Raw genomic sequence first — 15,096 nt, forward strand, 5'->3', positions numbered from 1 at the left:
ACAACTACCACAACCTCCACCAGACTGAGTCCAGTACAGCTAGATGGTGCCTGGCTACCACCACTGACTGCTCTGACCGGGATCACAATAGGGTCCTGGACAGAGCTGGAAAAGGATGTAGAACAGAATTCTAAGTCACAAAAAAAAAGACCAGATTTACTGACCTGACAGACTGGAGAAACCCCGAGAGCATGGCCCCCAACACCCTTTTAGCTCAGTGATGAAGCCCCTCCCAAAGTTCACTGTTCAGCCAGGGATTGGACAGCCTCATAAAACAAAACAGGGCTAATGAGGCACAGCAGTCCAGGCACAAGGACTAGAAGGCAGGAGTGGACAGGAAAGCTGGTGATAGGGAACCCAGGATTGAGAATGGACAGTGTTGACATGTCATGGGTTTATTAACCATTGTCACAGGGCAATATGTATACTGACTGTTTAATGAGAAAGTATTTGTTCTGCAAACCTTTATCTAAGGTACAAAATGAAAAAAGAATTATCTATGTGGGATCGAATTGACAACAGCAACTCAAAAGGTTTGATGGGAAGCCTAGGGGACAGTGAGGTGAAGATAATGGCAATGGAATAATTTGGAAAAGGATAGAGTAGCAGCACAACTGGAAGAATGTAATTGATGTCACTGAACTGTACATGTAGAAACTTTCAAAATAGTGTAACTTTGGCTATGTATATTTTCACAAAAAAAGGGTCCTCAGGGTGGAGAAGGGAGAGTGTTGAGACGCCGTGGGGTTCTTAACCAATATCATAAAATATGTGTACTGACTGTTTAATGAGAAAGTATTCTGTAAACCTTCATCTGAAGTACAATAAAAAATTTAAAAAACAAAACAAAAACAAAAAAGATCTATTGAATTTATGTGGCATTAAATAGGTTTATAGTGAGAAATGTATTTAAATAATTATCTCCTTTCTACTTCATTTATCTTTCAAATTTGACCTGCTGGAAAAAAGTGAATTTTGTAAGCCTAACTACAATATGTGTTTGAAGTTTTTTTACTACTAAAACTACAATTTAGAAAACCAACCTTATTTCTTTTTTTTTAACTCACCTTATTAAGGTTTGTTTAAATTGTATATTCTTCTGGCTGATCGTTCATTAAAAGAAGTATCTGCATTTGATTTTTCAGATACAAATTTGAAATGAGCAATTTAGTGACAATATTTTAAAACTAACCTGGACTTAATGTTTAGTGTGAAAGGAACGTTTCCTACCAAGATGCCTCTTTCTCCACCATTTCTTACTGAAAACTGTTAGAACCGTCAGAGTACATATATTCTGTTGTTGAAAATTAAAAGTAGAATGTTGCTCACGAGAGAGCACTTGGAGCACTTTCCTGTAATTATATGTCTCTTGTTGGGTCCAAAAAGCTGCTAATGCCTTCTGAGGTGATTACATAAACTGTAAGCCTTGTAGTGCATGTGGTGTCCACTGGGTGGTGACATAGGCCTGAGTAAGATCCAAGACGGGCGATTTCAAAGGGACTCTATCTTATCTCTTAGGGATGGTTAAAATATTTTTCTTTTTGTTTGGTCTTTTTTGTTTTTAAGGGAAAAACAATCTTATATAAGAAAAACCAACTAATAATTTTTTTTCCTTTATTCTGAAGTTTATCAAGTTATATTTTCTTTTATTGAGCAGGTTTTTCTAGTTGTTGGCACTAGCACTAAAATTACGCACCAACTATGTGATTGAACACTGGCGAATAAAATAATTAATGTGGTATTTTCACAAAAGTGCCCCATGTTGTATCTGGTAGAAATTGGCGTACTTTCGGACTGTTATGGATTGAATTGTGTCCCCCAAAATTGTATGTCAACTTGACTAGGCCATGATTCCCCATATTGTGTGATTGTCCACCATTTTGTCATCTGATACGATTTTCCTATGTGTTGGAAATCCAACCTCTATGATATTAATAAGGCAGGATTACAGGCAGTTATGTTAGCGAGGCAGGACTCAATCTACAAGATTAGGTTGTGTCTTAAGTCAATCTCTTTTGAGATATGAAAAAGACAAGTGAGCAGAGAGATGTGAGGGACCTCATACCATCAAGAAACAAGAGCCAGGAGAATAGCATGTCCTTTGGACCCAGGGTCCCCATGCTGAGAAGTTCCTCAACTGGGGAAGACTGAGGACAAGGACCTTTCCCAGAGCCAACAGAGAGAGAAAGCTTTCCCCTGGAGCTGGCACCCTGAATTTGGACTTCTAACCTCCTAGACTGTGAGGGAATAAATTTCTCTTTTGTTAAAGCCATCCACTTGTGGTATTTCTGTTATAGCAGCACTAGATAACTAAGACATCTACCCTTTAAAGAGTAAGGCAGTAATCTTTCATTTACCTGTTGCCGTTGAGTCGATTCTGACTCATAGCGAACCCAATAGGACAGAGTAGAACTGCCCCATAGGGTTTCCAAGGAGCAGCTGGTGGATTTGAACTGCTGACCTTTTGGCTAGCAGCTGAGCTCTTGACCACTGTGCCACATGCATATTTTCAGGGGAAAGAAGGAAATAATAAAATTTTAGGCATGAAGCTAGCTATAGTAGGATGAGCAAAAACTTGATTATGTCTATTGAAAAGAAGCCCAGAATGAAAGTATGAATAATAAATATTAATATTCTTACCTATTTATAGCCATCTGTTTTGATATCAATTTTGCATGAGTCTTTCAATTGCACTTAATTGCTTATGGGTGAAAGGAGGTATTTTAGCCTGACAAAGGCCAGGTATAGCAGTATTTGTGAGTATGTGTGTGTACATGAATGTGCATGTGAGTGAGTGTGTGTGTGTATGTCTATGGTACTTACACTAGGTTGAGATAGAGCTAAGAAAAGATTGTACCAAAAAATGTAATGCTTTATTTGGATCTACTTTTGTGAAAACAAACAACAACAACAAAAAAATCAGAGCATACTTATTAGCGTATGAAACTATTACTGTGATTGCAGTTGTCCTTCTTAGAGGGTCTACACAGCGTATCTTTAGTCCAGTGATGGTTGAATAATTAACCTTCAGAAAGAATCTCCTCTCTAGTGAAGTCAAATAGATTTTTCTTCTTAATTTCATAATTACTTGTGTCAGATTGCAGATGCCCTGCTCATAGGTTCCCTGTGGTCATCTCCATTTTCCTGTCTTCATAATTCCTATTCCTCTCTGCTTCCATTTCTTCTCTTTCTGGCCCTCTCCATTATTCACCTACTGTGGTTCCCCTCCTGTCCTCCTCCTCTTCCTTCTTTTCTCACCTCTCTTTACTCTCTTCATCCCTTCTCATGCCTCCTCCTCTTGCGAGAGACACAGTCCTCTTCCATCAGACAGTGCTGCCCTGAGGACCCTCTGACCTTCACTAAAATGCAAACAACATCTGTACATTTGATCACTGTTGAATTACTGATGATTTTACACTGTTCAGAGGTGTTAGGCCAGTATGAGAGTGACTTGTATATTGCATAATCCAACAATGTTATGAATCAACAAATATTTCTCGAAAATAAATGTTGATGCTGGTATCATAAGCCATATATTAATTCTACTTGTTCGTATTTAGCATGCCTCCCACTGAATATCATTGTAGAAACTAGGTGTGAACAGGCATTGTTTTAAATAAAGTAAATCCAATACTGCAGGCTGGTCCTGGTACCTGTGACTACCCTTAGCATTACCCCTACCGCTATGCAGAGCCTCCTGGCCTAAGCAGCTTTACTCTCTTTAAGATTCATGGAATTGATTTTTTTTTTTAAGTGCTTATATTCTAGGAAGCTCTTTCTTATGTCCCTGTCTACTACCTTTTTCAAATTACCTCATCTTTCTTCCTTACTGAAAATCTTTGTGGGGACAAAGAGGCAGTCTTCTCTAAATGTTTTTATACTTTTGCAGTATTTGCCATGTGTCTCTATAGAGTCCTAGTTCCTAATGAGAGATTGTCATTTAGGAATGAATTAGATACAATGCCGTTTTGTTAGTACTTGTTTTTGTTGTTTTCCAAACCCTTCTATGTCTAGTTAAGTAGCTATATGGATCTTGGGTATTTATAACTATTATGTTATAACTATTTATTCTAATTTATATGAGTATACCCAATGAACATTTTATCAACACTTTCTTTATAATTATTTTACTACTTTAGATACTATAGGAAGGAATACAAAAGAAGTAGAAGTAACGGCTCCCACTGTACATAGGTTAAGTTCTACTTAGGATAAATGGAAATGCACTCTTGGCTACCGTGAAAGAACTTTAACTTGCTCCTTTCTGGGTATTTTAGAACAATCGCAGTTTTTTTTTTGTTTTTTTTAACCAGTGTGCATTTTGGCCTGTTGTCCGTCCAGAAAATGGAACATGTTAAATTTTTCTTTTAGTTCTAATATGCTGTGTAGGCACATAGAATATTAATGACTCTTCCTTAGAGGAATTTCTGTATTGACTTAAATATAAAGTAATGTTAAGTATAAGGTGAATCCTTTTCTTACCCTTTATATTGAAAAATTAAATTTCCCATGTATGTATGACACATTCTTTTCCGTTACTACCACCTCAGTCTCTCCATTACTTCCTCGTCAATATTTTTTATTCCTTCTTCTGAGAAATACATGCCTTAGATCCATAAGCTCACATTTTACTGTGTCCTGTTAGTCTTCACTAATAAGTGCCTTTTCTGTATCTAAATGATTCAGAATGAAATTCTGTGCATAGTACAGCTGAGGGACAGTCTGTGCCATGGCAATATTTTCCCCAAGGATGTTCAGCTTTCTCTCTTAGTCTCCCTTCCTCACTCACTACTCCCTTCCCTTCTCTCTCACTCTAAAGTTTTTGTTTTTGTTTTTATCTCTTCCACTGCAATGGCCTTTGTTAATTCCTTTGGTTGTGCCCACCTACCTCCTTGCTCCTATCCTTAAGCCCTCTTCTCTACCCTTACAGTATAACCATAGCCAGCCACAGGGCTCTCTATGTTTGAATGAGAAGAACCAGAAGGTTCTTTGGAGTCCTGGTGGTTCAGTGGTTAAGCATTCAGCTGCTAACCAAAAGGCCAACAGTTCAAATCCACCAGCTGCTCCTTGAAAGCCCTATGGGCAGTTCTGCTCTGTCCTGTGGGGTCACTATGAGTCGGAATCAACTCAATGGCAACGGGTTTGGTTTGGTTTTTTTATATCTGACAGAAGGAGGTAGGCACTATTCCAGTTATGTTTCGTCTCCATGTTTTCGGTAAAAACAGGCTTTAGAATGGGAAGATTCAAATAAGTATTGATAAGAGGAACTTGAAGCCAGATCAGGCCAAGTTGTGACTAAGAGACCAGCTACTTAATCTGAGTAAGTGTGCCCTGGAAGGACAAATTCCATTTGACTAGGTGAACTTGCAGATGAGATCTCTATGTCAGTAATCTTTGAAAAATTGTGGAACCAAAAGAAGTGTTTCATGGATGGAGATAAGATAACTTTTTCCACTTTTCAAAAGGGAGAAAAATTAGATAATGTAAATCATAGACCAGTAAACATGATGTCTATCTGAGGCAGCAGTAATCAATAAATTATTACAAGATCAGATTTTGAGCATTTAGAGAGCAAAGAAGGTGATCACTAATTACAGCTTCATTAAGAGTGTCATACTTGGTTAATCTAATTTTGGTTTTTTTTTCCCCTAAGATTTCTCATTTAGTAGATCAGAAGAATGCCATCAACCTAGTGTATCTGAGTAAAAAGAAAGCATTTGGCAAAGTCTTAATGATACTCTTGCAATAATAAAAATATTGGTTAAAGCCATACACAGAAACTGCAGATTAGTATCGTCCTAGAAGGAGTCTAATAGAAGAGTATTCATTATGTTTAAATTTTTTATTTTACTGTACAAGTAATACATGTTTATAATTTTTTTAAAAAGCTATATAATGGTTAAGCAAAAGTAAAAATTACTCAATCTAAACCTGCTTTTCTTTGGTATGTGTGTTAACCACTAGTGTTAACAGTTTAGTATTCCTTATAGTCATTTTTCTAAGGAGTCCTGGTGGTGCAGTGGTTAAAGTGCTCGGCTGCCAACCGAAAGGTTGCAGGTTCAAACCCACCAGCTACTCTGCAGGAAAAAGATATGGCAGTCCGCTTCCGTAAAGATTTACAGCCTTAGAAACCCTATAGGGCAGTTCTGCTCCAGTCCTATAGAGTCAGCTATGAGTCAGAATCGACTTGATGGCAACTCGTTTGGGATTTTGGCATAGTCATTTAAATAGACATATATACTTATGCTTATATATTGTTCATGATAAATGGAGTTATGTTGCACATACTGTTTATAACATATTTTTACTGATTATGTCTTAAATATATTAACTTGGCAGTAGACTTCTATGACTTTATACTCATAATTTATTTCACCGTATTTTTGTTCCATAATTGTTATTTAATTTCACAAATTCTCTCTATTGAACATATAATTTTTCACCATTTAATTTTTCTAAAGCAATGCAATATGAGCATCCTTATAGCAAAAATTTTGCAAATGCCTTAATTATTATCTAAGATAAATTTCCAGTGATGGAATTGCTGGATCCTAAACTTCAATTAAAAAAAAACAAAACACCATAGCTGTCATGTCAGTTCTGATTCATGGTGACCCTATGTGTTACAGAGTAGAAGTGCTCCATAGGATTTTCTTGGCTATAATCTTTATGGAAGCAGATAGCCAGGCCTTTCTTATGCAGTGCCACTGGATGAGTTTGAACTGCCAACCTTTATGTTAGTAGTCCAGTGCAAACCATTTGCACCACCCAGGGACCTTAAACTTTAATACATATTGTCAAATTGCTGTACAGAAAGTTGCACTAATTTGGACTCATTGTAAGTGGCTTATGCGAGCTGTTTCTCCAAACCTGCAATAGTGAGATATATCAATTTTAGAAGTATTTTAATTTACATTTCTCTAATAACTTTCAATATATTTACTGGCTCTCTTTCTTCTTCTGTGAGTTCCTGTTAACATCCTTTATTTACTTTTCTATGGGGCCATCATTGTCTTACTGATTTTTAAGAGTTCTCCATATTTTAAAGAAGTTAGGGTGTGTCATTTTTGGCCCTACCAGATTCAATATTTGTTATCAGTCTCTTGGATGAAAACATTGATAGTATGGCATTTAGATTTGTGGGTGACATTACATTGGGAGAGATAATTATTGTTAAATTCCAAAGAGATCTCAGATTGAAATGATAAATCAAAATAAGATAAACTTGGATAGAAATAAATATAAAGCACTTTGAATCTGTCTGAAAATAACTAAGTGTAGAGTAATAATATAATAATAACTACCATTTACTAAGCATCTGCTATATGCCAAGAAATGTGCTAGGCTTTTTCATGTATTAACTAATCCTCACAGCAAATCTGCAGAATAGATATTGCTATTTCCATTTAAAATGAGAAATCTGAGACTCAGAGAGGCTTATCCAAGTTTACACAGCTTATTAGTGGCAGAGTCAGGATTCAAACTCAGGTTATTTGATCTTGAAGACCATGCTGTATCTACTATGCCACAGAGGTATATAGCTTAACAACATTGTGAAACATTATCTGTAAAAAAGACTGGGAGTTAGCAGTACAATGTGACTGCCAAAACAGCTAATGCACTTCAACTACAGTGTTTAGGAAAAGAGAAGTAATCACCCATTCTACTCTCTTTTGGTCAGTCCAAACCTAGAAGATTGCTGGCACCACACTTTAAAAGGGTACCCTTTCATCTCCATCATCATCAAGAAGTAGCTATAGCTGAATGTTTGTGGAAAAAACACTAGGGAAACCAACCTCACATTGACCATCCCCAGCAGTAAATTGGTGACCACAAGACATAGAAATTTGCATACAGGAATCTGCAAAGTAATGGAACTCTAGTTGTCCCTGTGGATCTGTTACTACAAATCCCTACCTTCCACATTTGCCTTGTTCAGTTGTCTTTTTGAGGTAGTTATAGAAGAAAAATTTTAATTACCATTGTTGGTTTCATTGCATTGTTGACATTGAAAATGTGCTAGAACCACAACAGTGGTCATCCTAAGTAATGAAATATGTGATTTTTGCTGAAAGTTCATAAAATTTGTTCTTAGGAAAGCAAGCCAGATTTGAGATTTAAGATAATAGACCTAAGGATAGCGCTAACCTTTCAAACACCCAATTTCAAGTGAATTTAGTTTTCATGAATTGTGAATTGATAACAGTTTGAAACACTGAAAACAGTTCTGAGCACCTGCATTTGGGGCTAAGGGAAATATTTGAAGCTTTCCCCGGTAGACTGATGTTCCAGTGAGTACACACACATGGTGCAACTGCAATTCATTTTGAAATGTGTTCCTTTTTTTCCAGTACTTCTACAGAGAATTTTTAAAACATTTTCAGTTATTTCGTATGAACTAAAAAGTTGGTAGCTCTCTGCAGGCTGCCAAAAGCCATTGAGTGGTAGGAAAGTGGGACAGCTTAAAGGGCTCAGCATGAGAATCTCTACAACTAATCCAGTTTTGTTCTCGTAACAGCACATCTTGCAGGCATGAATTAACCACTCTCTAGGTGCCACACTTTTCCTTTTCTTTTCAATGCTTATGTTTTTCATCAGGTTCCTACCAGTCAACCTGAGAGCGTTGATGATTGGCTGATATTATTTTCTGACTGGAATATCAATCAGCCATTGAACCAGCCATTCAAATTACTGTGTTCAGCCCTTAGAAAACTGTCAGAGAATGGGAACAAAAGTTTATAAACTCGGTTTTTCTGTTACATAGATAATAAGATATAATAATAGTATGTTATTGATAATAATAATATCTTATATCTTATTGATAATTTGTGTTTGTTGGGGTTACTTGCCTTCAGGGAGAAGGAATTCATATCTTCGTTGTTGTTAGTTGCCATGGAGTCAATTCTGACTCATGGCTGCCTGGATGACTATTTGTAGAGCTGGTGAAAACTGTTTGAGGCCATTGGATAGATTTTAATTTTGTTTTTTAACCAAATAGACTTTATAACTACTTGTGAATATTCTTGACTTGGGCTACATTTCAGTCTACTTCCTTACCTCGATTCCATGTACTTCATATGTTGACTAGTCAGAAGCTAAATTTGGATGCCTCGAGTCATTTCAAATACATTCATAAATCAAAGAAAATTTTTCTCAATGACAAGCATTTTAGAGTTTGTATTATCATTTAAGATAAAATATCTTTAAATAAAAGATATAAGAACAATTTATATTGTTACTAAATAATAATTGTTACTATTGCTGAATAGTGTTGTCCCATTGCTGTCTTTAAACCAAGAATCATCCTTTACTCTACTCATTCCCTCACATTTAACATCTAGTCCATTCAGCAAGTATATAATCTCTACCTTAAAAATATATCCAAAAATCAACAACTTCTTACCACTTTTACAGCATTGTATAGGAATAAAGAACAAAGGCCCTGGAATCAACAAAGGCCTGGTTTGAGTCCTGGGTCTGCTGCTTGCTAGCTGTCAGACCTTGGGCAAGTTAGTATCTGTGCCTCAGTTTCCTCATCTATAAAATGAGGGTAATAGCAATGACCTACATAATATACCTGTTATTAGCATTATATGACAGCTTTTTTTAACAGTGACTGACACATTAAGTGCTTGATGAGTTGCTATAGGACAGAGTCGAACTACCCCATAGGGTTTTCAAGGAGTGGCTAGTAGGTTTGAACTGCTGACCCTTTGGTTGGCAGCCAAGCTGTTAACCACTGTGCCACCAAGGCTCCTAATGAGTATTAGTGTTATTATTATTATCTTTAGTTATCACATAATTTAAGTCAAGGCCACCATTTAAAGTGGGCTCTAAGATATGCATCAGATCATGTTACTTTCCTGCTGAAAAACCTCAAGTAATTTTACAATTACACTCCTAATAAAATCCAAAGTCCTTTCTGTGGTCTCCAAGGCCCTGTGTGACCTGACTGTCTCTCCCACCTAATCTCTGGCCGTTCTCTCTAGGCATAGAGGGCCTTTGTTCCTGCTAGAACTCTTCCCTGCTCTGCCCCACCTCCAGTCATTTTAATTGCTTTATCCTGTTTTAATTTTCTTCATAGTACTCTCCACGACTAGAATATAAGCTCCACAAAGGCAGGGACTTCACCTGGCTTGTTTTATCATTGTATTGTCAGCACCTAGAATGATGCCTATACATAGTAGTTGGTTAATATGTATTTGTTGAGTTAATCAATGAAATGAACAATATAGTTTACAAATATATGCCAATTCGGATGCTTTCTGTGCTTTCAAGTGTATAAAATAAAAAACTTGCATGAATATTGTCAAAGTAAATTCTGTAAACATCATCAAAAGTTTCTCTGGGGTTTTATAAAAACAGCATAGTAAAAGAAAGCAATAAACTGGGAATAAAAATATTGGGTCCTGGTTCTCATTCAGTGTCTGCTACTGCAAGATCGCTTGATGTCTCTGAGCCTCTGCTTTCCCAACTATCAAATGCAGGCAGACCTAAATTGACGTCTCTCTGGCACTGGGAGGGGCCCTGAGCCCCTCTGCTTTAACTAAACAGCTTTGTTTATATCGTCTTTATATATTGAGGTTTCATGTTAAATTTGGTTTGAAAAAGGAGTCTGGTTTTTAAAGTTTTAAAACCACTGAATTAGAATAGCACAAGTATTCTTTTTAGCTCAATGATTCTGCATCTGGTAGCTTAACTATTTAAAGAATGTTGTTTCCTCTCCATTCTCCCCACCCCAAAGAAAAAGAAGACTTCTTTTTCAAATATCATAAAGAAAATTATGATATATAGATAAATAATAAAATTGTCATCACCAAGACTGTGAGCTACATTAGAGCAAAGACCATGTCTGTCTGCCCACCACTGATGTACCATTGCCTAGCACAGTGCTCAACACAGAGCTTCCAAAATCAAACCCACTCCCGTCAAGTCGATTCCGACTCACAGCGACCGTATAGGACAGAGTGGCTGCCCCATAGGGTTTCCAAGGCTGTAAATCTTTATGGAAGCAGACTGTCACATCTTTGTCCCACCACGTCTTTCTCTCGAAGAGCGGCTGGTAGATTCTAACTTTCGGTTAGCAGCCAAACACTTCACCACTGCGCCTTCAGGTCCCCTTACACAGAGCTTACTCAGTATATATTTGTTAGATGGACGGGTGGGTGAATGGGCAGGTATTTGGAGAGAGACAAAACTTATTTTTAAGTGATAATATATTTTATAATTAACAGATGAAAGACATATCTTAAACTGTGATACTATTTTCAAGTGAAGTCTTATTTTTTTCAAGGTATTTATTGGATAAGCATATCGTAATAGATAATTTTTAAACACTGCTTACTAAATGACCAATTTATTAAATCTTCCTTTAATTCCTAATGAATTTTCTGATAATTGTTTAAAATATAAAACTAAAAGTATCCGATATAATCTGATTTTATTTCTTGTCCTCCTCCCCTCCTTTTTTTCGTTTAAAGTAGTATGCTTTTAGAATGTTAACTTTCAAATAGAAAGCAATGTGCCTTTTTATCATGAAATTGTACTGTGGAAGGCACTTAAGATAATAATAATCAGCTTCTTGGGTACAACTTTGAGAGCACAGTTGGTCATCAGTTTGACTTTTAAATTTGGCAGACGTGCTTGAAGCTGATAGGAAAAGTTTTACTGAGATTTCAAACCATTTTAGTTGAGGTAGAATCAAAGTGAAAGTAATGAAATAGTAAAATGTTGAACTACTGACCTGCAGGGTTGTTTTAGGAATAGAACTCAGAGTATCAGCTTTACATTCTTGAAAAAGCATGTAACCATAATATGTTTTAGGAAGATATAAGAATCATGTGTACACAATGATATGAGCCTTAGCCATAAAGCTACAAAATATTCTCACCTACACATTGCCTGATAACATTTTGATTTTTGGTATGTTATCGTATCAGTCTCTGAAAAATGCTTTTCTTCAGCCACTAAAATTCTTTGGTGTATATGTGTGTTTAAGTATGTGTATTAGTACACTACAAAAAGTATGTGGTTATTAATAGTGTATTACATTGGATATGATTTGCTCATGTATTTATTTTACTTATGCATTTATCTTTCCCTTTAGGTAAAGAGGATGAATATCCCAAGAAACCTTTGGGGCAACTTCCACCTGAAAATCAGTCTGCTGGTGTTAATCACCTGAGCAACGGACAACGAAGTGTTGGCAAGTCAAGTCCCCATACAGGCAGCAGAAGAGAAGGTGGCACATCTCCTCACAAAAAACATGAGCATTCCCCTCGCCATCAAAGTAGAATTGGCACACCAGAAAGAGTAAGGCAGCCAAGGCGGAAATCTGTGGATGAGGATATTAAAAAGCTAAAAAGTGAGGCAGATTTTGAAGGAAAACTTCCATCAGTTCCCCATGACAATTCTAAGCAATATATTAATGCAGCTGCTAATCATAATAGCAATGCTACTTCAAAGATCAGAAAGGAATTTGTGCCCAAATGGAATAAACCTTCAGATATTTCAGCTGTTGAAAAAACTGCCAAATACGCCATTGAAGGCAAAAGTAGATTAGCAAACCCTACACTTACCATCCCAAGTTCTACTGATACCCGAATATCAAATGTAAGGCAAAAGATTAAGGTTTTGGATGCTGATGAAGGGAAACGTGGCTCCAATGCATCACAGTATGACAATGTACCTGGAGCTGAAAATGAAAATGGAGCTTCTGTTGAAGAGGCACTAGAAAGGGCTTACTCTCAAAGTCCAAGGAATCTTGTTCATTCTAACAGTCCAAGAAAGTATGCTGAGTCACGTTCGATTCCACCAAAAGTATCAAACAATTTTACTTTTAAAGTACAGCCTCCAAGTTACGGAAGATATCCACCTCAGTTAGATGGAGAAGATCATGAGACAGTACATCCACCATCCTATAGTAATCCCCCGATTTACCATGGAAATTCTCCAAAACACTTGCCTACTGCTAACAGCAGCACCGTGTCTCCCCAGGTTAGCCATGGGACTCAAATTAATCCTTCTAGGAGACCTTATGGTTCTACTCTCTCTATAGATACTTCTCCAGAGAAATCCTACAGCCGCCCAGCTCCTCTTGTACTCCCATCTAGTCGAATAGAAGTTCTTCCTGTTGATATTGGTGCTGAGGGATATTCAAGGTCACCAAAGAATGGAAAATTTATCATTCCTCCCGTGGATTATTTGCCAGATAACAGAAAATGGTCAGAAGTTAGTTACACATACAGACCTGAGATACAGGAACAATCATGGCATCAAGATGCTAACCGCAGCCACTTAAGCAATTTACCAAAATATTCGGCCTTTCAACACGTAACCTTTCAGGACCATAACCTCCCAGCGGTTTCAGTGGATAGCCCTGTGCGGTATAGAACTTCGCCAGCTTTAGAAGATGCCAATCCATCTCCGTTTCAATATTCAGGGCCCTCGCCTCCAGCATATCACTACAGAAATCGGGATGGACTGTCTATTCAAGAATCAGTATTGCTGTGAGAATTTTATCTATACTTGCTAAAGACACTAGAACAGAAACCATACGAAACCTACATTGCTGTGTTTATAATTGCCAAAGCAGTATTTTATACGATTGTAAACAACTAGCACAATTCTCATGTATGTTAGTAATAATAATATATGGAAATATTTTCATCCCATGTAGATGCTGCTTAAGGTGAGCGTTTTAAATTGCATCATCACTGAACCTGTTAAACGGAATTTAACATGGAAGCATAGCAATAGCATTTAGGGATGCACACACAGTGATAATTCATTACTCAGTTTCATTTATATCTTTCTCCAAAACCTGACCGTTTTTACTCTATTGGCCCATTCTATTTTGAGTAATGTTACAAAGCACCGAAAAACCGCATAGAATAGATATTTTTAAGGCCACATGGAGCATATGTGTCCTTTAATAGATAATTGTAGGCATCTGTGCATACACATTTGAACACAGAACTAAGGAAATGTTAAAATGACTACTTTTAATCTAGATCCGTGGAATAATTTGCTTTTCTTGCTTTCCTTAGCTTGTCTTTTAGTCATTTTTCCCCCTCTTTTTAACCTAGGCCCTAAAACTGACTAAAGAGATTCCCTGGCTTTATTAATTCAACATCTCACAGAACGGTCATCAGTCTCCTTCAGCTGCTGCCATTTTCTTTCAATATGAAAATTAAAGACATTGGAGGGAAAGGCTAACCACTTAATGGTGCTTAAAAATTGGGGCAGTTGAAGTAAGTTATGGTCAAGGGCGCAGCTCTCATTGTATCCATTTGCACTGAGATCAGTTTTAGTGCTTTCGCACACTTTGTTCTGGTCTGCCTCTTGAAAAGCTCAGAGCAGAATATTCCTTGCCAGATCCAGAGGAAATGCTGCAATACAGCTCTCCAGCAAATGTCAGCAGGAGAAGTTGCAACTTACTGATCTTCAAGCCCTCACAAGGGGCAGCAGAATGAACTCCTTTAAAATTATTTCGAAATCAGGATTAATACTTCTTCTGTCCCTTAAATTCTCACAGGGCTTCACCACAGAGGGCCCCAGGGTGGTCATTTACACCATCTTTTTCTGGCACTCTTTCTTTAAAGAATGTAGTCAATGGATGTTGCTGCACTATCGGGCCATTAAATTATCATTGTGTAAAACTGTAAAAAATGATCCCACCTAATTATTAATAGGAATCTAAGATTTTGGTTTTTAAGAAAAAATAGTATGACTTTCATACTTTGTGAAAACCCTGTTTTTCTCTTTCAGTAAAAAAAAAAAAAAAAGTTCATGGTATAAAATTTAAAATATCTTTAAAAATATTCTATTACACTACAATTACTGCAACTTTGACAAAATTTGGGGCTGTCCAAGAAAGTGTGGCTTTGCATTTAATTGGAGAGCTTACCTTCAGCATTACGTTGCTCATATTTGAGTAATAAGAGAGTAGAAAACCTAACAGCAATGGCTCTTGTTACAAGTTGGGGCTTTAAACTTTCAAGGTACAAAAGTTTGTCTTTTAAAATGAAAGTAACATTTGTTTAGCTAGTGAATGTGACTATTTTTTATGTATATAATGAGTCTAATGTAATTTTA

At 36.8% G+C, this 15,096-nt stretch overlaps 1 protein-coding gene across 3 annotated transcripts in view; it reads left to right on the forward strand.

Annotated features, from left to right (window-relative positions):
* USP6NL (USP6 N-terminal like) overlaps positions 1 to 14,786 on the forward strand; it is a 204,359-nt gene extending 189,573 nt beyond the window's left edge. For all 3 annotated transcript variants that reach the window (XM_023734370.1, XM_004379692.2, XM_023734371.1), the window contains one exon: positions 12,107 to 14,786. In XM_023734370.1, the coding sequence (XP_023590138.1) occupies positions 12,107 to 13,512 (1,406 nt within the window). In that variant the 3' untranslated portion in view covers positions 13,513 to 14,786. The remainder of the gene's footprint in view (positions 1 to 12,106) is intronic.
* The last annotated feature ends 310 nt before the right edge of the window (positions 14,787 to 15,096 follow it).

Source organism: Trichechus manatus, unplaced genomic scaffold (assembly GCF_000243295.1).
Source record: "Trichechus manatus latirostris isolate Lorelei unplaced genomic scaffold, TriManLat1.0 scaffold00067, whole genome shotgun sequence".
Classification (NCBI taxonomy): domain Eukaryota; kingdom Metazoa; phylum Chordata; class Mammalia; order Sirenia; family Trichechidae; genus Trichechus; species Trichechus manatus.